Below are 27494 nucleotides of genomic sequence, written 5' to 3'. Positions count from 1 at the left end.
AAAAGTCAGAATTCTGAGAAAAAAAGTCAGAATTATGAGATTAAAGTCAGAATTCTGAGGAAAAAAAAGTCAGCATTCTGAAATTAAAGTCAGAAGTCTGAGAAAAAAGTCAGACTTCTGAGAAAAAAGTCAGAATTATGATGATTAAAGTCAAAATTCTTAGAGAAAAGTCAGAATTCTGATGATTAAAGTCAGAATTCTGAGAGAAAAGTCAGATTTCTGATGAGTCAGAATTCTATGAAAAAAATCAGAAGTTAGAATTCTGAGATTAAAGTCAGAATTTGACCTTTTTTTCAATATCAAATAACATTAAAAAAAATCTGTTATTTTTCAACACAGTTTGGCAAATAAGAAACACAGACAGGCGTGTTTTTGTGCTAGGAGAAGTGGGCTGACAAAACGAGCGCCCCCTGAACGTTGAAGGCGTTTCTCTTCTTCATGACGTCATTACGTCATCGTTTAGGTTTAGCCGCGTTCGTTGAAGTGTCCACTTTGGCGGGATTGAAAGCTCATTGAGGCCTGCTTCCTTGTTTCGCTGGTAATGTCAATAAAACATTTGTATCAATGTTTTTCACATAATCTATTTAGAGCTCAGTTTAGATTTCTTCATTTGTTGCTACGTGTTAGCTTACAAAATGTTCGACAGGAAAGTAGCTTTCTGTGGATTTAGTTGCGTTTTTTTGCGAGTTTCTACCAGGTTTTGTGAAAGAGGGTTAATTTAATTCAGTTATTCAGGATGATATTTTGTTGTTTTTATGAAACACAGAATTAAAGACAGTTGCCTAATTTTTGTGTTGAGATTTCCTAACTTCGTTATAATCCATACTTTCCTAAAATCGTAGGTAAGTTAGAAGTAGAGGTTCTGAGATGAAATAAAGACACTAATGACTTTCTGAATTTTGGACATAAAGCTATATAATGTGATATCTGCATTAATTGGTAATAGTGATATTAATATTGTGCAATCTATATGCATACAGGCTATAGTATCTCCTCTGCCTGGTTCCTTTATATTTTACCTCCCAGTTGCACAGATTGTAATAAAAATGCAGATAGTTTAGAATAAATAACTCTTATAAGGACCTGAAGGTTGTTTTACATGCATGTATATAACATTGTTTGGTTTTCTCACCATTAGGCACCATGCAGTTTATTAACAGAAAAAAGAGGCTTGTTCCAAACCCCAAGACTGAGCTGTATGCACAGCCTCTGCAGTTCTATGGACAGCCTCCTCTGGAAAACATCTCACTCTCTGAATTTGAGAGTTTTGCTGTTGACAGACTGAAATGTAAGACTTCAATCTAATTGTTCCTATCTGGATCATATTTCTGCAGGTGTTGGTTATAGCTTGTAATGGGAATATATATATATATATATATATATATATATATATAAATCTAAGCTGATGTTAATGTGTTGTGTTTTTTTAATGTCTTCCCCATGATGCTTTTGCAGTACTGAAGACGGTGGAGAATCTAGGAGTGAGTTATGTGAAACATTCAGAGCAATACTCAAAGAAAATGGAAGCTGAGTTTAAAACACTGAACTTCCCATACAGGACAGAAGTGAGTATACTAACTAAAACATTTTTCAGATGCATCTAGTTCTTCACTTAATGGCTCATTCACTTTTAATAATTAAGTTTGAAAACAAATCCTGTAGTATTACCCAAACAGCAGTGTTTTATATTCAGTCTAATTATGTTACTTTTGAAGATTGTTGCTCACAGATAAAAAAAAATATATATATATATATATATATATATATATATATATATATATATATATATATATATATATGTATATATGTATATGAGTTTGGAGATAGAAATTCCTTTTATAGCCGATGCAATCATGAGGACGTGCTGACGTGATGCTCTCTAATAGAAAGCCATGGATATCCTCCAGAATCTGCCTGTCTGAAAGCACTGTATGGCGATGTATTAATGGGGAAAGTGAGTGGAAGGAAGAACTAGTTTAATGGTAAAAGATGCACAAACAATATGGATTTCTGCAGCATTTAAGATTTGGAAGTTAAACCATTTCAAAAGTCCTGCTAGCATCTCAAGTTTTGTCCTTTTTGTCTCTATGTTGCCCTGCGATGGACTGCTACCTGTCCAGGGTGTACCCTGCCTCTCCTACCCCTCCCGTAGACGGCTAGAGATAGGCACCAGCACCCTGCTTGACCCCACTCGGGATAAAGCATGTCAGAAAATAACTTCAGCTTATAACATTGGATACTGTAGCTGACATGGACTCAATCTAATATAATTAACCTCCTTTCCATAACTTTGATCTGCTGAGATCATGGGCTGTATGCGTTATAATAGATTTTCTATAGGGACCAGTTGTCCAAAAATCATGTATGATTGAGAGAAAAGTAAGAATTTTATATAGTGTAAAAAGATATATTTGGCAAAAAAAAAATGTTTAGAATAAATACAGCAGCTAATATGTGCAACTACTGGTTTTTTGCATGATATGAAATTAAATAAAACCTTTAAATCTGCACAGACATTTGTGTTTTTTCACAAAGAATGTGCCAGTACTCGACTGATGCTTATTTCACTGATGTTGCAATTTGAAATGGGAGCACCGGCCAAGCATCAAGTGGATATAAATATGTTTAATTGGGCAAACATTTCTGTTTTCTGTTGCACTATGTAATTGTTTTACTTTACCGAGAAAAATAATTTAGGGCTGTAACTGAACCTGTATTACATTATCTACTGTTCGCTTTATACTTTTTAAGGATGGGGCAGAGAAACGACGAAAAGACCACATCTCACACTTCATTCTGAGGCTGGCCTACTGTCAGACGTAAGTCATGAGTTTTCATGTTCCTGACATAAAGAGAGGTTACAATGGGGCTCACATGTATATTTGTTTTTCCATTGGTTTCTTGCAGTGAAGATCTACGACGCTGGTTTATTCAACAAGAGGTTGATCTCTTCAGATACCGCTTTAATGACCTAACTAGCAAACAGAAATTGGACTTTCTTCACAAAAACAATCTCCAGTACAATACAGTAAGTGTTTTTCTTCCAGATTTTGAAAGACTCTTTCTTGATTCTGTCATTTTAAACCCAGGCTTAAATATTCCATCATATAAACTTGTTTTAACTGTCTGCCAATCAGGATATCAAATCTAGATATGTAAGCATATTTAGCTAAAGCGGCATAAAAACAAACCATATCCTAATCTTTCATATTATCATTTGAACTTTAATGTTACATATTGTCTTTTTTTGTAGTGACATAAAGAAAGAAGAAAAAAGATATCAGCAAAAAAGTAGAAAAGAGATCAGAAATGTTTTCATGTATATTCTTCTCCACTAGGTGGGGTAGTTTGATCATTGAACCCCCGAGCATCATCCTTTTGCTGACTTTAAATTGTAGTTGTTGCTTTTCTGGCTTTTTGAAACTTTAACATTTGTCTTACATGAGGCAAAATCTGTTTTTAGTATAACTCTTTCAATGATCTTATTTTCTAACTTAATGCAATATAGATATGGATTTTTAAAAGTGTATGAATTAATTAATTCTGAAACACATACTATGAAAAAAGGTTATAAATGCTGTATAAATGTATTGTCTCGAGTGATATGTCAAATAAGAATTGAACTAATGGATGACACAGTTCAGGCCTTTGAGTCTCTTCACTAAAAATCTTCCATAATCTTTCAGATTAGTGTCCAGGAGAAGAATCAACTGAAGGAGAAACTTCTTAACTCCAGTTACATCGTCAGTGGAGTCACTTTGGAGAATGAGGACTTCTACAAAGTGAGTTATTTCTTCTAAGGGGGGCTGACAGTGTCAGTTCACTCTCAGTAGTAACATTTTAAGTGCATTAATCACATATTTAATGTAAAAAAGTGACCTTGATCAACTGTTTAAGATGTTCTGATTTTCACAAATACTGTAATAAATACTGAATACGTTCTACATGAATGGAATAAGACAAAACATAATTTGTTTTAACATCTTTAAAAAATGTTTTTATGAACTTTATCTCCTGTTGTTATTTTTCCTACAGTAGCATGATCAAAATGATAAATTATAAAAAGTCTAAATTTTCTACAATTTAAGGAGTTTTTTTTACCTAGATTAGTGGCAATGAACCATCTATGTCCAGATCTTTCACGGGACCTAAATATCTTTCCAGAGCTAGAGGAGGACTTTCCCCAGAGCAGGAATCTGATTTCTGAGACTTTTATGGTCGGTAGTTAGTTACAATAGTTAGTCTTTAAATGTGCATTAAAAAAAACAAGCAGCAAATATTAAGAAGAAAAAAAGAGCTTCAAATGTGACGCATTCTTCACAATTCAACAGAAACACAAGTAAACACAGTTATGTTGTATGAAGTTAATAACATATGAGATAATATAATTTAATATATTATTATTTTCGTTTACTTTTTAAATCAGATTTTCTTTTTAAACTAAATTCAAGGATCAAATTGAATTTTCTTGCACAAAGTTATCATTCAGTACAAAGATGCAAAGAAATCCAAACATCATTTTATTGATGCAGTAAAAACAAACATGAAAACCTGAAGTAAAGAAGATGGCTGCAACAGTGAAGAAAAAAATGAAATAAAATATGGAAATTTTTTTCAGATTTTACAGAACTTTTTTTTTTATTATTATTTATTTATTTTTGATTAAAAAAAAAAAATGTTGAGGATCTTGATCCGGATTTCTCTAGAGCGGAGGTCTTCAACAGTGGGGCCGCGACCCCTAGGGGGTCCGTGGAGGTACTGCATGGGGGTCGCAAAAGTTTTGGTTGATTACTTTTTTAAATTTTTATATTTTTTTTATGTTCCCCACTGCAATTTTTTCCCACTAATTAAAATGCCTTTAAATACACATTAACATGAATTTAACACACTGTAGTAAACAGATAAATGGAGGCAGAAGATGTCTTTCAGTCATCAATGCGCACATTCAGCGACACTCAGGAGCTCTTTCAATCTGGGCACCGTTTCATTTACAACACCTGTCCCATCAACCAGGAATCAAATACTTTAATATTCTCAGAGGGAAATTACTTTTGTTACATGACTCCATATGTAATAGAGTGACTATAGGAGCAGGCTGATATAACGCAATTTTATACAATATTAGGGTAATTTTCATACCAAATTAGCGGGTCCCCACTTCATCTTGCCATCAGTTTGGGGGTCCTTGGCCTTGAAAACGTTGAAGACCCCTGCTAAAGAGCACCAGTTGTCTTCAATCTGTGTTAGATCATCTGCTGTATTCAGCATATGTTAGGACCAAGGACTTGGATTTCAAGTTCAAAATCTTTATTCTATGGAAAACATTCAGACCTGGTAAATAATATTATACTCTGATGATAACCAAGCTTTTAGCTAGGAATATCTCAAAGGGTGTACACCTTGGTGTATCACATCTTTAGGCTTTGTGGCATAGGGGGGTCCAGGGATAGCCTCCCCAAGAAAACGTTGAAATTTAGACTCTGAAAAGCTACGTCCTGCATTTTGAGGTGGAATGCAGCTAACTTTTTGTCTTTGCTACAACTCTACTTTTGACTTTTATTATGGGAAGCATGTGTGAAATTAGATGAGATATGTGAAACAGGAGATCATTTTTAGATGCATACAATGCACGGCCTTACACATTGCTAGCTAAAAGCCTGGATGAAACCTGATTTAATGTTTTAGGCCATGAGTCGTACAAGTATTTGGGATTTTCTCTTGTTAAACCATCTTTTCACTGGTCTTATATAGCTTTAAGTGACATAGCTTTAAAATGGCCTTGAACCATTATCATCGCTCACCTTGAGTCTTTTAGCAAATATCATGGCTTCAGTTTAAAACTTCTTCATTCGGATCAATTTGTTTAATTTCTGCCATCTTGCATTCAACCAAAATACAGGTTCATGAAAATTATTTATCTAAAAGAGAATATAAACATTTTCTATAGTTTTTGTGCCGATACATGGTGTTATTCTGAGAAAAACATTTTGGACAAAAACAATAAGTTAGTTTTATTTAATGATCTTTTTGTGTAGCTCTATCCTGAAGCAGTTGATTATATTGTATGGCCACATTTATAATTGGCAGAAGATGTTAAATCATTAACGTAGAACTTAAAGGTTTAAGACTGTAAGAAAAGTTTTAATAAGTGATTTCATTTAAAGCTGCATTCAGTTCACAATCTGAACACTAAGTGTGGGGGTTGCTTCGGCTGCTAATTGGCTGTAATTTCCATTTCATTGAGCAGAGCATAAATCATTCTCCCTTGCAGCGCTAAAATTTGGGTTAATCTTTGAGTAAACAGCAAACTTTCAATCCCCAAATCTCCTTAATCCTGATATTTTTGAATAAATTACTCCATTTTAAGTGGCTACGATGCTTCCTCAGGCTTGGTTGATAAAATATGTCTTTTTAAAGGTTCCTTTTCAGGATGCCCTTGACCTGGTGCGTGCAAGGAAAGTGTACCTGAAGGACGGCTATGCATTCATTCCTCATAATGATATCGTCACCATTGTTCTCAATGATTTCCGCACAAGGCTTTCTAAAGCTCTTGCAGTAAGTATCTATGGATGTTTTCTAATTTAAAACAACACAGTGACTGAAGGATTGTTATGTCATAATACTACAAATCACATATCCTTGAGTGGCATGAGAGATTAAACACTTGAGCGTTTCTATGGTGTTAAACATTGCAGTGCATTCTCCTCATAGTTGCACTACATGCACAAGCGTCTCTCTGAATGCTTGAACTTCATTTGAATGCACATGTTTATTAAGAGCTTGGATGTATGAGGCAGATTAGTAAATTACAGCTGTTTACTTTGTTGCCTTGAGGGAGAAATGCAGAGTTCAAATGAGCAGAATAAGTGTGCGAACACGACATAAAATGTCTGGAGGGAAGATTGGCAACAATTGGCAGGCCTGATGTTTGGTGTAGTAGCGTTTTTTTTTTTTTTTTAAAGCTGTAGTGGAGCTTCCATGGCAGTGCAGGATCTTAAGGCTCATGTTTACTCTTAATAACCCGAGGGAGTAGAGGCGCAGGGTTTTTGGAACCGGAGGCACTCCTTGTTATGTATGCAAGGCGACAATGCTAGAGAGGAGTCCAGCCTGCAGACTGAGTTGGAACTTCATCAGAAACCGAAGCCAGTGGGATTGTATGATAAATGAGACATAACTTGTGCTAATTAGATGCTTTTACCGTTGATCTAAAGAGACTTTCTTTTGGAAGTGGTAGAACTATTAGCAAATAACAGTGATAAAACCATCTACTTTTTCTCAAAGGTCTGACCTGGTGAATCCAATTTTTAACCGACTCCAGGTTATTACACATAAGAGAAGAAAGTGCTGCAGGTTTTATGATGGAGCTAGTAAGACGAGGAAAAGGTTCACAACTGCTTGGGCAGCAAGCATAGTAAAGAGAACATTAGAGACTCTAATGTCACAGTGCTAGATCGTTGATTTCACTTTCACCTCTTTGTAAGTGGTGATGGGTAAGTAAAAAGAAAAACAAATCTGACTTATCAGCTGTATTCAGCTGTAAATCTTAAAATCTTTGGTTTATTTAGGGTATATCTTTAGGCCTTTATAATAAATGTGTCTGATTACAGTTTGCATATTTTAAATGTTTGGGTCTACTACACCAAACTCATCAAGTTTTACATTTAAGGGACGAGCAGAATTAAAGTAAATGGTGTATATTTCTACATATTTAAGTCGGTCTGAAAGCTTCCTTTTCGGTGCATGAGAAATTCCTCACTGATATAAACAAGTTTTTTTTTTTCAAACTATTTTAAGTTTAACAAAGTCTCGTTCAATGACCATCTTGTCAAACATCTTATTTGTGTTTATGTTAAGCATTAGGCTCTCCTGAGAATATGAATTGAAAGGACCATCTGCAGTTTAAACAGTTGAAACCCTTTCTAGCAGCTTGAAAAGCATGATCGCCTGATTTATAGAGGATGGGTAAAATAACCCTCTTGTCTTCAGAGTGCCTGCTGTGTAACAAAGCACTAAAGCTTTCACAGGCTTTGCTTTTTTTGTTTGAAAAGGTTTCAAAAACAAAATCAATTCTCTGGTCCACTCTCAGTCTAATACACTTTTAGGTGCAGATTTTCTATTGTTGGCAAAGTGAGCTTGATGCTCTTTATTCGGTTTGATCTAAGCACATGTCCTCCATCAAGGAACAGGCAGAGCAAGCTAATGACAAACCAACACATGGCCAAATAAAGAAACAGGCTTCCATTTCCAAGTTATTATCTGCACCACTAATGGTTGGAATGGATTAATTGTCCAGAACATTATTGCTTTTTTGTTTTTGTTTTTCTGGAAATGTGCGCCTTTGTCTCTATGATTTAGATTTACATCTTAAAAAAATAGGTAAGATATAGAAATGCCAGAGAAGACATGAATTTAAAGTATAGTTTGATTTAGTTGAGGATTATATTTGATAAGAGCTGCAGGTTTGCTTTAACATTAAATTGGCCTTATGGGTTTTCAGCCTTAAGCTGCATTTGAATACCCAAGCTAGATTTACTCAGAGGTTGTAAGACATTATTCAACAGTTGTTTTATATGCTACAGATGTTTAAAGACTATGCTTTGCTGCTGTTTTAACATCCATTTGCACTTTAAAGGCTTTCACGCTCCGAGTTAACAGTCCGCTACTCGTTGCACGAGCTCTGTGTCGATGTTTTTTGTTAATTGTTGTGCTTTTGAAGCAGCTATTACAGAAATTGTGAGATAACCAGGAAAATTACCTCCTCATAGCATTGGAACACTGCAGACAGTAAAATCAGGTTAATTCCTTAAAGGTATTGTGGAGTAATTGCCCTTTGATATGATTTTTTTATTCAGTAAAAAAAGATGCTGAAAAACACTTTAAAAGATTTTCAGTTTTAGTTTTCTGTGCAAAAACCTTCCAGCTGTTGGGTTCTACAGATCTGCAGCTTTCGGTTTTTCTAATCCTTTGACCTAGACATTATTCATGTGATGACCATCTTTTCTGCAGCTGACAGCACGCTCTCTACCAGCAGTGCATTCTGATGAACGCCTCCAACCGCTTCTTAACCACCTCAGGTAAGCGGCAGGATTAAAACCTCTGCAATCGTTTTGCAAGTGGCTTTGTTAAAAAAGAATATTGTCACAAAAAAACCCAACAAAAAACACAACAGAATCTGGCCTCTGAGGGATGTTTTGTTATGTTAATGTAGGAAATCATTTACTGATGTAATTTTCTTTGTCATCTTTGAGATGGGCTACTGGATGACATTTTTGTTTTCCCATATTTCTGCAAATGTGCATGTTTATGGTAATAGACTCCTCAGAACTGGAGTGTTTTCATATATTCAATTGTTCCATTGAGAGAGAAACATGTCAACAGTTGTAATAACTTTGAATCAGGGTAAAAAATAGATTAATGAATATTTTTCACAGATGATAAAAGTGAATATTGAAACATCTTTTACTCTTTAATACCAGTTTCAATTTTCATATTGAATCATGTTTCATATTTCATAATGCTTTTCATTTTTCTCATATCAAAGCATGAATTCAAACCATTAAAAGTGGAGCATAGCTAGGTCAACGTGGCTTTTTTTATATATAAATAGGCAGGGTTGGTGTCAGTTTATGTACAAACTAATGTTCCTCTTTAACATAAAGCAGGAGGTCATTTTACTTTATCCAGAAACCCAGATTAAAATCGTCTATCGTCACTAATGGAGTTCAGTCTTTCAGAGTTTTGTGGCCTTTATCAATCACTGGCTGGGTAACGCTTAAAACTGAAAATGCTGACTCAGTTTTTTTTTTTTTTTTTTTATACTTGCTGTTATGATCCATCTTTAATTATGTTTCTAGATAGCTCCAAAAAAACTGGACAGAAGTTACTCTGAAAATCTGCCATATTTATGTTAAACTGATAAACGGCATTACCTAGGCTTTTATATGCATATTTTTTTTATTAGTGATGGCTTTATCAAGTGCTGGAGCGTGTTACAGACACAGGTTAGATTACATGTCTTAAAAAGAAGGACAAAGGCTGAATGCAGGCTAAGTCAACCATTTTCCATTAAAGTAATTGAAACATTTGGACATTTAAAATGAATGGTGTTTATTTATAATCTCAAATTTGGGATGAATGTGAATCTAACATAATATGAACATTTGCATTTAGATGTATTAACAAGGCTTTTCTGTTCTACTGTTTAGTTTACATGTAGATTTCATTTGTTTAAAGCTCCACTTATTTAAACCGGCTGAAAATGTTCTTTGCACTTGTGAAGAGTTCAGAGCAAAGCTGTTTCATATTAGATGACATATCCTCTTAATATTAGGCACAAACAATCAATGCTTCATGGTAGATTTTGCTCCTCATTTTGGGATGTAATGAAAACGTAACTTTATTTTTTTATCGAATTAGTTTTTTACACCCCTTTACCAACTATATATACAGTAACCATCATTCTTTATGCAGGATCAATGAATTGGAGGGCTGCCTCCTGGTTTGTTATGCTATCACAGTAGTTGGACAGAAAGAGTGTGACATAATGGACACTGTCTATTGGGAGCAAAAGTGATGTCCCACTTGGGGACATAGAGAGAGAGGAGTGGCTGTGGTCAGCTCTGCATTTGGACACAAAGACTAAGTTCTTATAGAAGTTGTTCTTGGCATTTACTATTAATAGTACAATTACCCCCAATCTTCTTTGAGCTTTTCTGACATTGCTTTTACAGATTAGGAAGCAGATATCACCTTTTTCCCTCAATTTACATGATGACATTGAAACAATATTGACAAATGTTATGCAAGTCTGAATTTAAAGGTATGGTGGAGGATGATCTTTGTCTGGGTGGATCATCAAACATAAGTGATATGTTTATGTAAGATAGTCCTACATTGCAAAAAATTTGCAAATCTACTTTTGGAAAGTAAGCTTGCATGAATGATGCAAACAGCAACTTTTAAACAGAGCGTGCATGAGGCTCGTGCATGCTCTCGCACGCATTTAATAGGCTTTCACTCTTGGGAGTGGGTACAAGGTTATGCATGTGCATTTTTTTTGAAAGCGGTCTTTTCAAGAATTCACGAAAATCCTCCACTGTACCTTTAAACAATACAAAGATGTTTATTAATGAATCAAACAAAAGATTGACAATAGAAAGCAAATGAAGGGAGCAACAATGCATACCTCTTTCGTGATCTCAAGGCTGCTGAATGCACTAATAAATTGGTGAACACCAGTGCATTGCGGTCAATAGAAGTTTCGTAAAAGCATCAGTATTAGCCAGCAACTTTTATAAAGTTATGGTTATCTACAACTAGCTAAAATGTTTTGGAAGTGGTTTTTTTTGTCTGTGCTTGTTTTAGTTTAAAAAAACAGGAAGAAATAAAGTATTTTGCATAATGTTTGACAGGGGATGTTTATTTTGCCTTGGTAGTTAAAAGCCTAATACACAGATGGAAGTAGGGATTATCTCAGATTGTTGTTGAGAATTAGTGGATATATTGTTGAGTTGAGAGGCCAAATTAGAAATCTTTACAATAGGGAGAGCAAATAATGATTTAATAACCCATCAATTGGGACTCGGCACAGGTTTAGGTGCAGCCGCAAAGTCTGATTTGTCTTCCTATCCTGAAACACATTTCAGCCTATTCTGATTTTTTATTGCAAATGTATTTCTTATAAAAAACAACCCTGATGTCCTCTTCTCTCATTTCAGCCATTCGTATTTGGGACAGGATTACAGCATCCAAAAGAATGTTGGGAAAATCTCCTTAGAGCAAATTGATTCAGTAAGTTGCACTGATCATATTTGATTGAAATATCAATGCAAGGTTTTATGGTTTTTTTTGTGTTTTTTTTATTTTTTTATTTATTTTATTATTGGATGAAAGGTGATGAGCAGTGAAACGAGATGCTTATAGAATTTCTGGTCACCTAGAGGTGGAATAACAAAGGAAGCAGGATGCACATAGCACACACTACCGTCCTGTAGTTGACTTTTATTTTAACCTAAGAAACAACCAAAAGCACCACTAGTACTGGAGAAAATATGTTATATACCAACAAGGTATTTTCCCTGATGCAATGCAACCTGCTGCACTAACGGAGCATTATTTCTGGCCTCAACAGCCCAGATTCACATGATTGAATTACCTCCTTAGCGTGTCATTAAGGGCCAGCAGAAGGTTGTTAACAAACCATTTGTTTTCAGTCAGGTGTGCTGAAAGAGGGAAACCTCTAAAACACACTGGACGGTGGTCACTGAGTGAGATTAATGTGGGGAGGGGTATGGGAGGGGGCAGTGATTGGAGCAGGGCTCTTGTGTAGTTTGAATGCTGCAGGTTCCATGTTCTAATCCAGGGCTAAAGGACCCTTAGCCAGACCCCAGAATGCCTCCCTGGACATAGTTCCCTAAGGGTTGAATTAAAAGCAGGCGACCAAATTAATTATAACTGTAAAGATGCAATGGCAAATAAAGAGGGTTATTATTTTTTGAAAATGGTCCTCCTGTTTATACATGCATAGGATAAAGTAGGGCAGTAACTTATTGTGTTTGAATCTTATTAAGAGTTCTTTCAGCTTGCAGGAAAGTCCTTCCCGCTCTGTATGAGGCAGCTTCACCAGGCCCTCAGGGAGAACCACCATCTTCGCCACGGAGGCAGAATGCAGTATGGTCTCTTCCTGAAAGGCATCGGCCTCTCTCTGGAACAGGCGCTGCAGTTCTGGAGGATGGAGTTCATACGAGGAAAAGTGGATGCAGACAAGGTAATGTTGGTTTTAATAACTAGACTGGGGTTTAATTTGCTCTTGCTTGCTTATAGAGAAAAATTATGAAAATATGATAGAAAACGAAATGTGAATGAATTATAAATAGAGGAATGACCCAGTTTATTATGCTTGTCGGGACTGACTTCATCCCACACTGAAGGTTTGACTTTTTAAAATGTATTACATCAGGTAGGCTGATATAGAATTGTTTCAAATAAAATCATTGGTACTGACAAAATGTGTTTCTTATCTACCGTAGTTAAGTTCAAAATCATTCACAGTCAGGCTATTCCCCAGTTTATAAAACAAAGTTGATTATTATAAAAGGAAATTAATTGTTTTAATCAAAGCAGAAGTGATTTAGAATAGAGTTGAATTTATAGAATGTTCATTCACGAGTACTATATATATATATATATATATATATATATATATATATATATATATATATATATATATATATATATATATATATATATATATGTTTAACTGATTATTGAAAAAAAAAAGGATCAAAATAGAAAGAAATATGTAAATTTTTTTGCATTTAAGAAGAAAAGAAAAAAAATGTCTGTCAATACGTATGCTCTATCCAAAACTCCTTAAGTAGAAACGTTTTAGTTTCGACTGGCTTAATTTATTTTAAAAAATCCAATCATTAATCGATTAATCGAAAAAATAATTAACAGATTAATCAATCTGCAAAATAATCTTTAGTTGCAACAGTAATATTTATGTATAAAAAGACTGTAAATGATGGGTGGAGGTTTCCCCACCAGCAGGACTTTCAGAACCACTGTGAGATGGTGTGAATCAGAGCATGTTTACGTGTTAAAACATCTCGCTCATCCAGATATCATCTAATTAGAATCTCTTGGCAACAATTAGAAGTTGCTTTTCAGACACTCTCCGTCTTATTTGACTTATCAAACATAAATGGGGAGCATTTCAATTTCCTCACTTAAAAAGCTGATAGACATACAGCATGAACCGACTCGGGGAAACTTATAATTTATTAATGCTAATAAATGGAAATATCACTCCCTACATTTGTTATATCATTTTAGAAACATATCAGGTCCAAAGTGATGCTTGAATTTTGACATGGAGCCTTACATTAGGGCAGGACTGGTGTCCTTTGGTTCTGTTTGCTCATTTCCGCAACCAGCTGAGCTTCATGCAGCTGCTTTAAAGAGTGTTGGCAGGACATGTTGCAACAGCCACACAATCCAAACATCTGTTATGTGGAACTATTTCAAAATCAGCCACTGGTTCGTGCCACAGAGACAGAGTCTCGTTTAGTTCTACTGATTAAATTAGACGACTAATATTAAAAGCTTGGCTTGATATATCATGCTCATTTAGCTGACTTTGGTTAGGGTTTGCTGAAAAACAATTTTTTGAAGTTGTATTTCCTTTCTGCTTTTTTAGAAGCCAAAAATTCTTCTGAAATACACTGTGGGGGGAAAAGCTTCAAAGAGAATAGTTCAATCTCCACAGGACTAGCAAATAGCAAAATGAATTACAGGGTAGGTATTAAATTCAGCACCCTGGATGACCTACCAGTCTCTGTGGATAACAATTTGGGGAATTTAACTTTCCCCTTGAAAATGTTAGAGCAAGGGTAACTAACCCCTGCTATGTCCGGCTGGCAGTATGACATTAGTTTGCAACCATGTAAGAAGCATGCTATCTGATGTGAAGTTTAATTGGCTTTGCTGCAGAAACTTGGAGCTCTGATTGTTGCAGTGTTATTAACCAGCTTCCCTGTTAATAGGATCAATTCTTCATTGTGTGGCTCCGTATTACCAGGAGCTGCATGAATCTCATAAAACAGAGCTAGTAGAGCAGAAGAGGAGATGCTTGATCAGATTAGGAACGAAACACTTTCATTGGGACATTACTGGTATTCACTTCTGGGTGGAATATTCTCATTTGTTCAGAGCCATCAATGCACATTTTAAATTAGATCTTAAAAGCCTGTTGGCAAAGGGTCTTTAAATATTTTTAACAAGTCTTAGAGCTTCTCTGAAAAGCAATGCATCTGTTCCAAATAAACTGATATTTATAGTTAAATCTTGCAAAGAAAAAAACAGATTTGCAGCTTTTGCTGTTTTAGGTCATGTCACAGAAAAAGGGTGTGAAATATGCTTAGAAGCATGATCCTTCTTAGGATAAACACCACTTACTAATTTAAGGTAGCATAAGGCACTTTGAATATATTACACCAATAAGACTCAAAATGCAGTAAAATGTCAGGAGATGTGTTCAAAAATGAGACGGTCTTGCTGTAACAAGGCATTGCAACATGACTAAGATACTTTAGTGGAAGGTAATGATATTGACAAACGGTTTGGCCTCTTTAATAAATAAATATATTTAAAAAGAGCTCTTTTTAATGGGATATATCGAACCTGTTAACACTCCCACTTACTGCACATGCAAATGATGGGATGATGCCACTCCAAACTTCCAAAGCCCAAAGGTTTATTACTGATTTAAAAAAATAAAAAGAAAACAGATGTTTTCATAAATGGGAACAAATGAATCAATAAAATTGATTTTGTTTTTTGCCCAGCGATAGGCGGAGCGTCATCTCTGAGCAGGACAGTGACCCAAAATATGAAGACGGTTAGATATTAATTCTTGAAAATATAATTATATTTTAGAATGGATAACAAAGTTTAAAAATGTATGTGTACTGATGCTCTTCATTAAATGTGACTTTGTTTGAATCCCTCTACCAGCAGAGTCTGGGATTTCAGAGATTTGGAAGAGTTTTGATAAAGATTAACATGTTTTTGAAGTATTAAATCCTGTTTTTTCTTGAAAAATGCTAAAGTGGTATAATTTTCTTCAGCTATTAATAAATGTATGACTTTGTGGTCGCTACCACATGCATTCAATAATAAAACCTAATAAAAATGCCTGTTTTAAAAAAGGGTTCTTATATTTGAAAAATTTCAAAGGTTCAATTTTAGGAAATGCAATTGTTCTGGAAACAAAAGATGTAAGAGCAAGCCTTTATTTGATATAAATGGTCTCCTGCTATTTGATTTTAATTAAAAAGGCAATAATTCTGCTGGAAGGAAAAATCGTCAGAGCTTGCAAGGCTGCCTTACTAATTGGAAAGTAAACAAAAGCCTTATAGCTAGTTAAAATTTTTCAAAGTTTATGCAAAAACCTTTTAGAAAGCAAACTTATTTTTTTAATTGTGATTTTTTTTTCTTGGTCTCTAAAGAATAAATTCAGAATGATTAATTTATTTCCATCAGACTTTTCTATTCGACACAAGAACTTTAAAGGAACCTTTTTCCCATTTGAAAGAGAAATTCATGTCAAAAGAGAAAAAAGCAAATGACTGACTCTTACTGTATTCAAGTAATGCTTTATGTATTTTTTAAATTTTTCTTAACATCTCGCCATCAGTCGGGCTTAAATACAGGACTTTTGTTGTGGGCCTTTGCTAAAGGGTCTTAGTTTCCATGTATAGCATCCAAAGCCCTACTTTTGTTCTACAGCGGAGGCATCTGAATGGTGCTGACCAGCTCGCAGCTCTCACAATGATGTATGTGTTGTGTCAGGAGCTGCACTTTGTGGCATGCTGCACAAAGCCTTCTCATTAGTATGCGACAGGAGGAGAGAAGGAAGATGAGAGGCAGCGATGCCGAAAGGAAGGCCCGGAGGAAGAGGCGATGTAATATTAGACTAGCGGGAGAGGGAGAATTGATGAAATTAACTTGATCTATCCCTTCTTCTTGCCACAGAAGTTGGCCTATTCATTTGGAGGAGTGTCTTTGTGCCACTTTTCTGTAGTGTTTTGTAGCCTTGGGGTGGGGCTGCTGTTGAACTACTTGTTTTACAGACCTTTGAGTTAATTTCTTTCTACAGCTGACACCATTTTTAGATTAGTGCTGGGGCAGGGCTAATAAAGGATGCTTTTGGCTGACATCAAATCTGACTAATCATTTTCTGATTCAGGTCAGAAAGAAAAAGTAGGGCTGTTTTCTGGGTGCCAGACTACCGAGATTTTTTTTTCTTTTTTTTTTAGCCTTGTTTAGATTTTGGAACATGCAATTTACAGTAAGTAATATCCCTTCAAATTTACAGATGAAGTCATGGCTTTGTAAATTTAAAATTGATAAAAAATTGTGTTCACTGGCCAAGAGGTGGATGAGTTTTAAACTTGCACATCTCTCTTCTTCCTTCTATAAAATAGAAAAAGCAAAAGACATCATCTTAGGTATCAGAAACTTGTGGATGTTTTGCTTTTCCCTTCGTATAAATCTCAGATCAATTCAAGGTGACCAATTCATTTTTTCAAAAAAATTATATATAAGTGAAAACATCCAACTGTCATTTTGTTCAGATCAGAGCCAACTTGTGTCTCAGATGAGTCGGTTTCAGTCATGCATGCATCAATCCAAAGCAAATAAGATTTTGAAGATGCTGAGTGCAGCTGGTAGGAGTGTCATTATCCACAGTGAAGTTAGTCCTTATACCCACATCCACTTAAAGGTCACTGGGTGAGGAGTAACCCAAAACCCCAAAGGCAACCTGAAATAGCCAGATTACCACCAAAACACTACAGCTGACATGGCAAATCATGAGGAAAACATTACCCAGTTTGTGATCACAGAAGTGAGACTGCAGCCTTGTTTGAATTTGGTCAACCTGCCCTCTAACCACAGCTTGTGTGTTTTTACAAAGGAGCATTATGTTTTACTAGAGGATGAACTGTCCAGCTCCCAAAAAATAATGACCTAATATAATAAAAATATAAAGTTTAAAGCAAGAGTTGATACAGAAAGTTGAATCTTAGACACAAATGGGTTTTTAAACTGTCAAGTTATTGGTCAGTGTTTTGAAGAGGCCATCTTAAAGGTCTGAATGGGCTTTGATTTTTATGGGCAGAACCAGCGAGCTTAAGATAATCAAAACAAACTACAGCTTTATTTCATTTGCTACAGTCTAGAGAAATACTCCAGGTTTTAGCAAATTATTGCTTGAAGACAGATGAAGTCTACCATGAATGTTTCACCCAAGTCATTTAGGAAATGTTTGTTTTAAAATGAAGAAGTAAACAAATCTTTTTTTATTTTAGAAATACTTTGCTGATCCTAACTGTCCTCAAGTATTAGAACTTAATTCAGTTTTACTGTTCAGTAGGGAGAAAAAAGTTTATTTTATAAAATATGTGTAAATATCTAGTTTAAACTGTAATAAAAGATTATGAGAATAAGAAAATGGACTACAGATGGGTAAATTTGACCTAATTTAAATTTAGCAGATTTAAAAGCACAAAAGGGGTTTTAAGCCCAATAACTGAAGTTTTTATTTTTATTTTTTCCATCTAAACTAAAAAGCGTCACTCTAAGTTTCAGGTACTTCCTGCGCAAGACTAAAGAACAGTTTTGACCTAAGGCAGAGATGAGATCATTCTAATGCTGAAGCAAGTTTGTTTTGTTGGAGAAAGCACCAGCTTTCCGGTTATGGCACTCCAGCACTCCAGCTGATTTGGTTTAAAAGAATAACATTAAGAGATTTTCCTAAAACATTGTTTTTGGTCGGAATTATAAGTGCACTTTAAGGGGGCTCCTACCTCATTCTATATTGCCCCAGAATTTTAGGGTTTGAAAAAACAGGAAATAAACTTTGTTTTGCATGATATGCCCTTTCAGAGAAAATTACTACAAAGTTGATTTCATATCAATTAAAGTTAAAATTAAAAATTATAGTTAAATCCATGCTTATATAATCTGTCATAATCGAGATTATACGACAGTTTAAACATCGGCAAGAGTTGGGATAAAAGATTATTTTGAAGGACAGGAATATATTTCCTATGGAAGAAAATATTAAGATCCTTAACCTGAAGCACAGTGTAGAATGTATTCTCATCCCTTAATAGGGAGCTTTAACAATTTAGCTAAATATATGACTCAGGAATCACCTGATGTATATCTAACCCTGAGCATAATCCCACAGCAAATTTTTAAGCCTGTTTTTCAGAGATGGGCTGCCTCTTCTGTTTAAGCCTGAATGCAGAGACCAAGACCTCATTATTTGTTGAAATAATGTAGCAAGGAAACCCCAAAAAGCAGGAGGGGGTCTGATATAAATATGTTACTATCCAGGCTTATTATACAACACTTTAGATGGATGGATAGAGGGATGGATAGATATTTCAACAAGGCATTAGTAACTATCCTCACCTCTCGTCTCAACAGATTTTTCCAAAATAGATGTTGCTGGGAACATCATGATCGGTTTGATTCTTGATAGAGAAGGACTGAGACAAACTGCAAACCAAATGGATTCATATGAACTGAGGTTCTAAAGCACATCATAATAAGACTGACTTTGCAGCTTTTATCCAACTAACTTCATTTCTATAGCACATTTAAAAACTGTAGGGGTAACAAAAGTGCTGTACATTAAACAAGCCTAGAAAAAAATAAGAATTAAAAATGGACATAAAACCAGGAGTAGTGCCATTCTAAACTGGATCAGTGTCAAAAGCCAAGGAATACAAATTTGCTTTCAAAAGAGGAGGCCTGTCAGATTCTTAGGGGTAACCTATTCCACAATGTAGGAGATGCTACAGCAAATGTTCTGGTTTTAGGGATGGTCAGAAGCAGCGGATCTTTCAGTTTGCAGAAACTTTCACAACATATCAGTGAGTAAAGAAAGAAAACCTTATGTAGTTCCTCTTACTTTACTTCTTCTATCAACAACTTTTTTTTAAGGAACTGTGCTATTATATATTTAAACTGCCATCTTTCTAGCTTACAAACCCTTAGAGTCCTGTTGAAAAGAACAAAATAAGAATCTATTTTGAAAGCGCTGCTGCCTGTGTGATGACTTGCAGGGAAATGGCCCTTATAAGCAAACATTTGCACCAGAGATGTTTCCACCAATTAAATCTAAGATTTTTCTGTGTTAGTATCTTTATTACTCATGCAAAATGATCTGCTGCATAGTTTGCATTGAGAAGAAGCAATAAAAAAAAGGAGCTACATTTAGCTGTGCGTCATCATTTTCCTTTAACCTCTATAGTGGATGAGCGTACCACTTAGGATCCTTTTTATATCCACATTAGTTCACAAAATACGTATTAAACACACTTTAGTGCCTGTGGACTATGGCGCTCTTAAATCAGGAAGTGGCCTCTTGAATCCTTAGAAGCTCTGCATAATTAATGTCTGATTTATCATACTTTAAGAAGATTTGATGGCTTTTTAAATTGCCATTGCAGCTTGTCACATTAGGAAGTTCAAAGGTTTTATTGCAACATTAATGTGTGGGTGCAGTTCTGGTGATTATAGTCTGCTGTCAGAGCACTGTGTTACAATTATGTTTTTCTCTTTAGGAGGTAGAGTCACAAATGTATTATTTCCCCTCAGAAAAGTTCTATAAAAGGAAAATGCTTCTCCAAAAGTTTCCTAAATTTTAACACTTTGAAATATTCTATTCAAGGTTAGTTTATGTTCTTGACTTTGATGTTTTTGCTTCTTGAGAATCTGTACGTAGGTTTCTCCAGACTGGAAAAATCAGACATGTAAAAGTTGACTTCATTTAAACCTCAATGCAAAATGTCAGAGATGCTCTTAAAAAGATTAAAGGATTAGTTCTGCCTCTTTGAAGTTGGGTTTTATGATTATTTTTTTTCTCTTTTTAAAATCCATAATCAGTGTTTTACTTACAGAAAGAGACAGACTCTTTGAACATATGAAGACAAGCACCAATGCAGGACCACGGGAACTGGCAGCGAACCCACAAAAGCTATTAAAGCAGCCATCAAGTATTTTTCCGTTTCCAAACTAATTTTTTTAATGATGATCTATCAAATATTCACACCTGCCAAATTCAATTTAGATAGAGCACAACCTTTTTACATTTTTTTTATTTGTTGTTGGTTAACTATCAACTGACTCGTTATTCTAACAACTCGTGTATTTCAACGCATCAGAATGTCATTTATTCAGCAATTCAAATCAAAAAGTGAGAAACTGTGACAAAGTAGGTGAGAACACCATTTGTCTCAGTTTATACATTTGTTGTTTTCTTGTTTGCTTGAATTAACCATCTCTTTATTCTGTAGTTTGCATTCATATTTTGGTCACACTTCCTACTAAAAGACAGGTAAGGTAAGTTCACCAAAATAGAACACAAAAGTTAAATAATCAAAAAAAACTTAGAAAAGTTATAACCTGATTTAAACCAAGATGTTATACTAAATGATCTTTAAAAATGCAAACATAAACAAACCCGGGATAGTATATGAATGCAAACTACAGAATAAAGAGATGGTTAAATCAAGAAAACAACAAATGTATAAACTGAGACAAATGGTGTTCTCACCTACTTTGTCACAGATACGTACGTGCTTTTCTTACGGTGATATAGTTTATGCATTGCTTGGCCATTGAAAAAACGAAAAGCTCAGATTCTGACAGCTGGAAAGGATTTTTAATACAGGATTGCTGTTTTAAGGAAAAGTTATACGGTACATGCCTGCGCAGCCATGATGGTGCTGATGCTGGGTTTTCTGTTGAGTACAAATTCAGCTTCACTATCTACTAAGACATTTTAGGGCATGCAATGCTCTAAAATGTCTTAGTAGATAGCCCCCCCAAAACCCCACCCCCCACCCCATGCTGAAAAGCTCTGAAGTTTCTGATTTCCTTTTACAACATAACTTGGTGCCTTCTAAGGTACCAAGAAAACCCAAAAATAAAAGGGTGTTGTTTAATGAGCATCACGTTTTTTCACTGGTTAGCAAAAAAACTGACCTAAACCTCTGAAGTAGAAGATTAGATGGTTGATCCAACAATAGTCAAGCTGACGGCTACTGTTTATGAAATCTATCCCATTAGAGCCACAGGCTGATCACCACCATGTCACACTGCACCGCTGTTTTTCTGTAATGAAAATTATTAAATTTCATGATTCTAAGAAATATAATCAAATGTTTTAATTATCAGATGCACCAAAATCATCTAAATAATATATAAATAATGTATCACCCTGCGTATAATGCATTTGTTGCTATATTTAAACTTGTCAGAAATTGTTTTAATCGTTTTCATCATTGGCAAATTCAGTCCCTGTACTATGGATGTACTTTCACTTTGAGGATGCAAAGTCCCCTGAACAAGCAAGGGGATCCACTTCCACAATGTTTTAATTATATTGCTTGAAACTGATTTAGACAGCTTCTTAAAGCTCTGTTAGTTCCATCTGTTTGAGACAAATATAGAAATGGAGTGTTTTTACACATTAAACTTGTGGGATGTGCTTAAATTTCCTCCATTTCTACTTAGATTTTTTTTTTTTTTTTTTAACACGTTTCATGTCGTGTCAGTATTGTTTAGGACGAGGTGAAAAAAGTCCAGAGAAGGATGGCCTCATTAAAGCATCCATAACGCAGCTATCAGGACTGTTCTAACACCTCTACAGCAGGTTCTCTCTAATAGCTCTATCTTTCACAGTGGAAAACTTCCCTTCAAAACTGACATGATGAATGACAGAGCCTCTTTCACCCCAACCTTGTCCCTGTTACACTCTCATCCTTACTAATGCCCTCTCCTCCTGTACCCCCTCCTTTGTCTCTCTGTAGTTTGATAAAGCATATGCCTACGGCATCCGCCACATGTTTGGCAAAGAAGGCAAGCGAGCAGACTACACTCCCTACAGCTGCATGAAGGTGATTTTATCAAACCCACCCGGCCAAGGCGACTATCATGGTGAGTTAGCTGCTATTGGAGAAAAAGATTATCTATTGTTTTTCTAGATGAGCTGGATTTGAATTTGCAACCCAAAACACTTCTTTAGATCTTACAATGAAATTCTTCTTTATCAATGAAGCATATTGAACATTTTGTGCTTCCTTAAACTTCTTCCCTCAGTTACTGCCTCCACACTGAAGAGTGCAGCTTGTTTGGTTAATTTATTTAGAAAAACTAACCCCGCCCCTNCCAGAGCTGCTGAAACAGAAGCTTCAGTTCTACAAAGTGTCTCCCAGTGGAGTAAACCAGGTTGGTTTCATCTAGTCTGACAACAAAGTCTCACTTTACAATCTGGTCTGTTTCTAAAAAAAAAATGTTTTAAAGTTGCAGAGGAAAAATCCAGGAAACAATTTAGGAACTTTCTGTCAAATAAAACATTTAGGAACCAGCAACTCTTCTGTCATTGACCATTTAAAGTGAGTCAGCTTTGTTTTCCTGGTGTGAAACAGGGCAGCACCATGTCTTCAAACAAGGCCGAACGAGATTACAATTGATTGTAATAAACGGGCAAGCTGAAAAAGAAGCTAGTGAAATTGAAGAGAGCTTCTGGGAATCTTTATGCCCCTGATAAGATTATGTGTTGAGCTGTTTGAATTATCAATGTGATCAGAATCTATTTTTAAACACTGTTTTTAGAGTACCTTAGAGTGAAAGACAAAATAGTGTAAAAAAAAAAAAAAAAAACAATATTAAAGGCAGAGACGACTACTTTAATTAAGTTTTCTCCTTAGAGATTTGTTCAAGTGGACTTCCTTTATATTGAAGGATAATTAGACAATAAGTTGTTGACAGTGCGAGCAGCAGGTCAAATGATGCTCTTGAAGCTGTATCATGATCATCATGGTGATGCCTTAGCAAATGTTATTGTGTTTGGATCTGCAGAGTTAAGTCGCATACAGTAATAAAACCAAAGTTATTGTTTTTTTGTTTTGTTTTTTTTCGTCTCAATCTGTCTTGAATCATTAGATTAAATGGGGACCCCTAAAGCACTTAATACTATATATATATATCTCAAACATATATATATATATATATATATATATATATAGTAGCATGCTTGTTAGAGAGAAATTTGAAATGGATCTCAATGAAGAGCTGCTATTTTCTTTCCCTTTCCTAATTACTTTTTATTAATCCTTTATCTTTTCAACCACAGCACTATTTTTTTTATTCTAACTAAAACTGTTTTAAACTGCTCTGAGACTGTAATTTCTGGGAGGGATTCTGCATAGCTCATTTCTGGTCTATCACCAGCTGTAGAGACGAGAATGCCTGTAGCAATATTACACCAGAGGCTGGCAAGTAGGAGCTTGGGGAATTATGATGTAAACAAATCTGAGCTAAGGAGCAGTATTTGCATTTGTTTTCCCTTAAATGAACACCTCGAATATAACAGCTGAAAAAGGCTTTAATTAGTTATATTAAGGTCTTAAAAGTAGCGGCTCTTAGGAGACCAAGTGATTTCAGTTTTGCACAGAAACTTGTTTCTGCAGGAAGTTAGTCAAAGTCTGAGCAGTTTATTAAAACAGTTAATAGGATTTAGTTAAAATGTGCTTTTCATAAACCTAAATCCAGTTAGAATGATTCTTTGCCCTTTGGAAATAATTTCACTGACTGAGGTGTAACTTCTACCTTTCCTTGCAGATCCTGGAGCTGGTCAAAGGAATGCATTATCAGCTGGCGTGCCAGAAATACTTTGAGTTGACCCACAATGTAAGTTCAGACTGTGCTGACAGATGAAATTGACTGTCACCCTTTCGGTTACTGTTTATATCTCAGGCGGAAACACTACAAACCCTCATTACAACCATTATTAGTTGACCGTCTGAACATTTGATTTTTATTGCTCCATTCTGTCATTCTAACCTATTATATCTTATTTTAATCGATTTTACTTTTGAAATATCAATAATCTAAGAAGAGAAACCCTTTACACTCATATGTGATTTTGAATAGAAAATAGTTTTTTGCTCTTGTCTGTTGTTATTAAGGTTAATGTGATTTTAAGTTTTTCTAAATGTAAGCCTATATTTTGATTCATAAGTTCTCCCTTTTTGCTTAATTTTTACATTTTGTTGGTGGAATTTAATGTCTTTTTATTAGTTTTTTATTTTATATTTTTGTTACAGCTAACGCATTTGAAGTGCGCTTTTGGTATTTAATTGAAACTGAGTCTAGAGCATATTTGTAAAGAAGTAAGACAGTAATACATGCTCCCATTTTGTTGCTCATAAAAGGGGCTATACTCTAGTAAAATACAAAAATTAAACATTAGGCAAAGGCTTTTGATACTTACTGAAATGTTATTTCTTAGTTTTTTTTTTTATCAATTTCCTTTCAATATAAAGAAAAAAAACAAAGATTTTTCGATTACCAGTAATCATAATGGGATAATGCGTCTTGAATTTTTATGAAAGACGTTTATTTTTATACCGTTTAGATTTAGTTAAATTCAGCACTGAAAAAACTTTCAGGTGAACTTGGTGCTACTTTGTAAATCCAATTGCAGAGATAAGAATAATTTAACATGGCATTTCAATAAGCTAGTTAAGAAGAGATGAATTCTGGTCCAAAACTGAAAACTTCTGATCTAAAATACTGTCAAAGGATTGCGCTTCTTGTTTGCTTATTGTCGTGACATGTAAATAAATTTGGAAGCAGCCTATTGAAAAACAAGGTCTTAAGTTCTTCTGTTAAATGAATTATGTTGCTATGGGATAATTCTCATGTGTTTTAGTTTCCGTCAGCTTTATTATTGCAGCTTTGAAAACCAGGATTCTTACTGTTTATGTTGCTGTTAGTCATATTAGGTGATGTTATTCTACACAATCTTGTACTCAAAATAATCTGAGTTTTTTTCTAGAGCATACAAAATTCAAAGTTTTTCTTTTTAATTTTGCCAGTATCTGTAATCTGTCACACAGCAGATGCTTTAGCTCCTCTAGATAACCTTTCTCTACATGAAAATATAACATTTATTATTACCGTATTTAAATCATCAGTGACTTCGATTAGTTTTTTTGTCTGAAAGCCTGTAATGGGAAGAATTCAGGTTAAACATTTCTCATCATAACCAGAGAGGGTGAGAGATATTTAATGATCATTTCATTAAAGGTGACATTGCACTAAATCAGTCAATCAACCTGCCGTCTTTGTTATAACGGACACTTGATACCCTCTCTTGACCTTCCTCTCCTCCTTTCTACTTTTTTCTAAACAGATTGAGGATAGTGCTTTCTCTCTCAGCCACCCCAACCAGTACTTCATAGAGAGCCAGAAAGTTTTGGGTGGAGGGAAGGAGATGAAGCGAGAAACAGACACATCGCAAAGGTCACAAGAAAACCCTGCCACCAGAGGATCCTCCGCCGCTCCAGACCCAGAGGTGATTGAATCCCAACATCTGGCTGAGATGACGGAGAACCTGGAGACTTTCTTTGAAGATGCTTGATTTTTTTTTTTTTTTTTATCCTGCTTGTCTCTTGTGTAACGCTCAGAGCTCTTACTGACCTTAATCTGTATCATTGGACTTGTTGAGTAATAAAGTAATAAATAAAGAATTGTTGAATTCTTTTTTGACTGGTCTGAAAAATGTACATGTTTTTGCAAATAATACCAACAAACCTCAGCAGCTACAAACTGAAAAGTAGTTTGAGGGAAATATGCTGGTGAAGATCCTGTCATCCAGGTCATAGTCATTCCAAAAAAGTAAAAAAACAACAACAATATTTTATGGGAATTTATGTAATTGACCAGAAAACATGAAAATGATGTTTTACATTTGAGAGAAAATAGAAATCTGATATGAGAAATAACTACTTTTAAGCCTATATTTTTGCTAAAAGTGTTGGATGTGTTTTACCAGCTTCTCATACATACTGAGCCACTTCCCCATTCTTCACAAAAAGATAACTTTCACTCAAACAAATTTGATGGAAAATAAACTGAAATTGACCTTAAATTTCTGTAGCTACCATCAACTTTGCCCAGCCTTCCCCTTGCCATGGGAAAACAACCTTCCCATAGAATTATACTGCCACCACCATGTTTCTCTGTAAAGTAGGTGTGTTGTCAGTCGGATTTGTACGAGGCATTTTCTACCCAGGCCAGATTTGTGAAGTTATGCAACCAGTTTAGAGGTGGATCTCTGCAGCTCCTCCAGAGTTGCCATACAATTGGTTCTTTAACCTCTCCTTTTCCTGACTGTCAGTTTAGATTGAGAGCCCAGGTCTTAGTGTTAAAAGCTGGTCAATACCCTTTTCATCGCTTTTTATAACAAATTGATAATAAACCTTTCTTTTATGTTATTTGGTATTTGTCAAGTCATTTTAACCAACCTGTGAGGCCTTTCTTAGTTGGATTTTTATGCAGAATAAATCGATAGACTCTGGGGAATCCCAAATGCAAATCATCTAGTGCAGGCATCCCCAAACTCGGTCCTCAAGGCCCTCTGTCCTGCAGGTTTTAGAGGTTTCCTTGCTCCAGCACAGCTGATTTTAATTGAAAGCTGATTAACAGGCTTTTGGTCTACTACAATCATTATAACCAGCTGTGCTAAAGCAGGGAGACCTCTAAAACCTACAGGACAGGGGGCCTTGAGGACCGAGTTTGTTAATACATGAACCATTCAAATTTTACTATTAAAAAAAAATAAAATACAAGTTTTATATTGTGTTAATTTTGGGTCTTCTATGAGTTTAATTGATGATTTTACTTGGGTTTATGTTTCTAAAGTGGCAAAATGCAAAAACATTTTAAGGATATGCTTGCTTTACTGACACATTGTATACTGACTCTCACAAATTCAAGCCTCAATATAACACTAAATTGTATTTCCTACCCTGTTAAGACTTTTTTTTTTTTAAGTCTGTTTGCTTTGACTCCAGTTTAAAATCAGATGGCTCACACTCTCAGTTCACATGGTTTGGCAGGGATGT

General features: G+C 35.1%; 1 protein-coding gene across 1 annotated transcript; it reads left to right on the top strand.

Annotated features, from left to right (window-relative positions):
- Positions 1–462: 462 nt before the first annotated feature.
- prim2 (primase, DNA, polypeptide 2 (58kDa)) lies at positions 463–26130 on the top strand. The gene is made up of 14 exons (XM_015374466.1): positions 463–538; positions 1139–1288; positions 1456–1565; positions 2752–2819; positions 2908–3028; positions 3687–3782; positions 6418–6555; positions 9007–9074; positions 11718–11790; positions 12581–12766; positions 22392–22521; positions 22742–22809; positions 24205–24273; positions 25781–26130. The coding sequence occupies exons 2-14, from the start codon at positions 1144–1146 to the stop codon at positions 26006–26008; spliced, it is 1500 nt and encodes a 499-aa protein (XP_015229952.1). The 5' UTR covers positions 463–538; positions 1139–1143; the 3' UTR covers positions 26009–26130.
- The last annotated feature ends 1364 nt before the right edge of the window (positions 26131–27494 follow it).

The sequence above is a fragment of the Cyprinodon variegatus genome, unplaced genomic scaffold (genome assembly GCF_000732505.1).
Source record: "Cyprinodon variegatus isolate N-32 unplaced genomic scaffold, C_variegatus-1.0 Scaffold104, whole genome shotgun sequence".
In the NCBI taxonomy this organism is placed as follows: Eukaryota; Metazoa; Chordata; class Actinopteri; order Cyprinodontiformes; family Cyprinodontidae; genus Cyprinodon; species Cyprinodon variegatus.
Note: the sequence above shows the minus strand (reverse complement) of the source record. Positions and strands in the feature narration are given on the sequence as shown.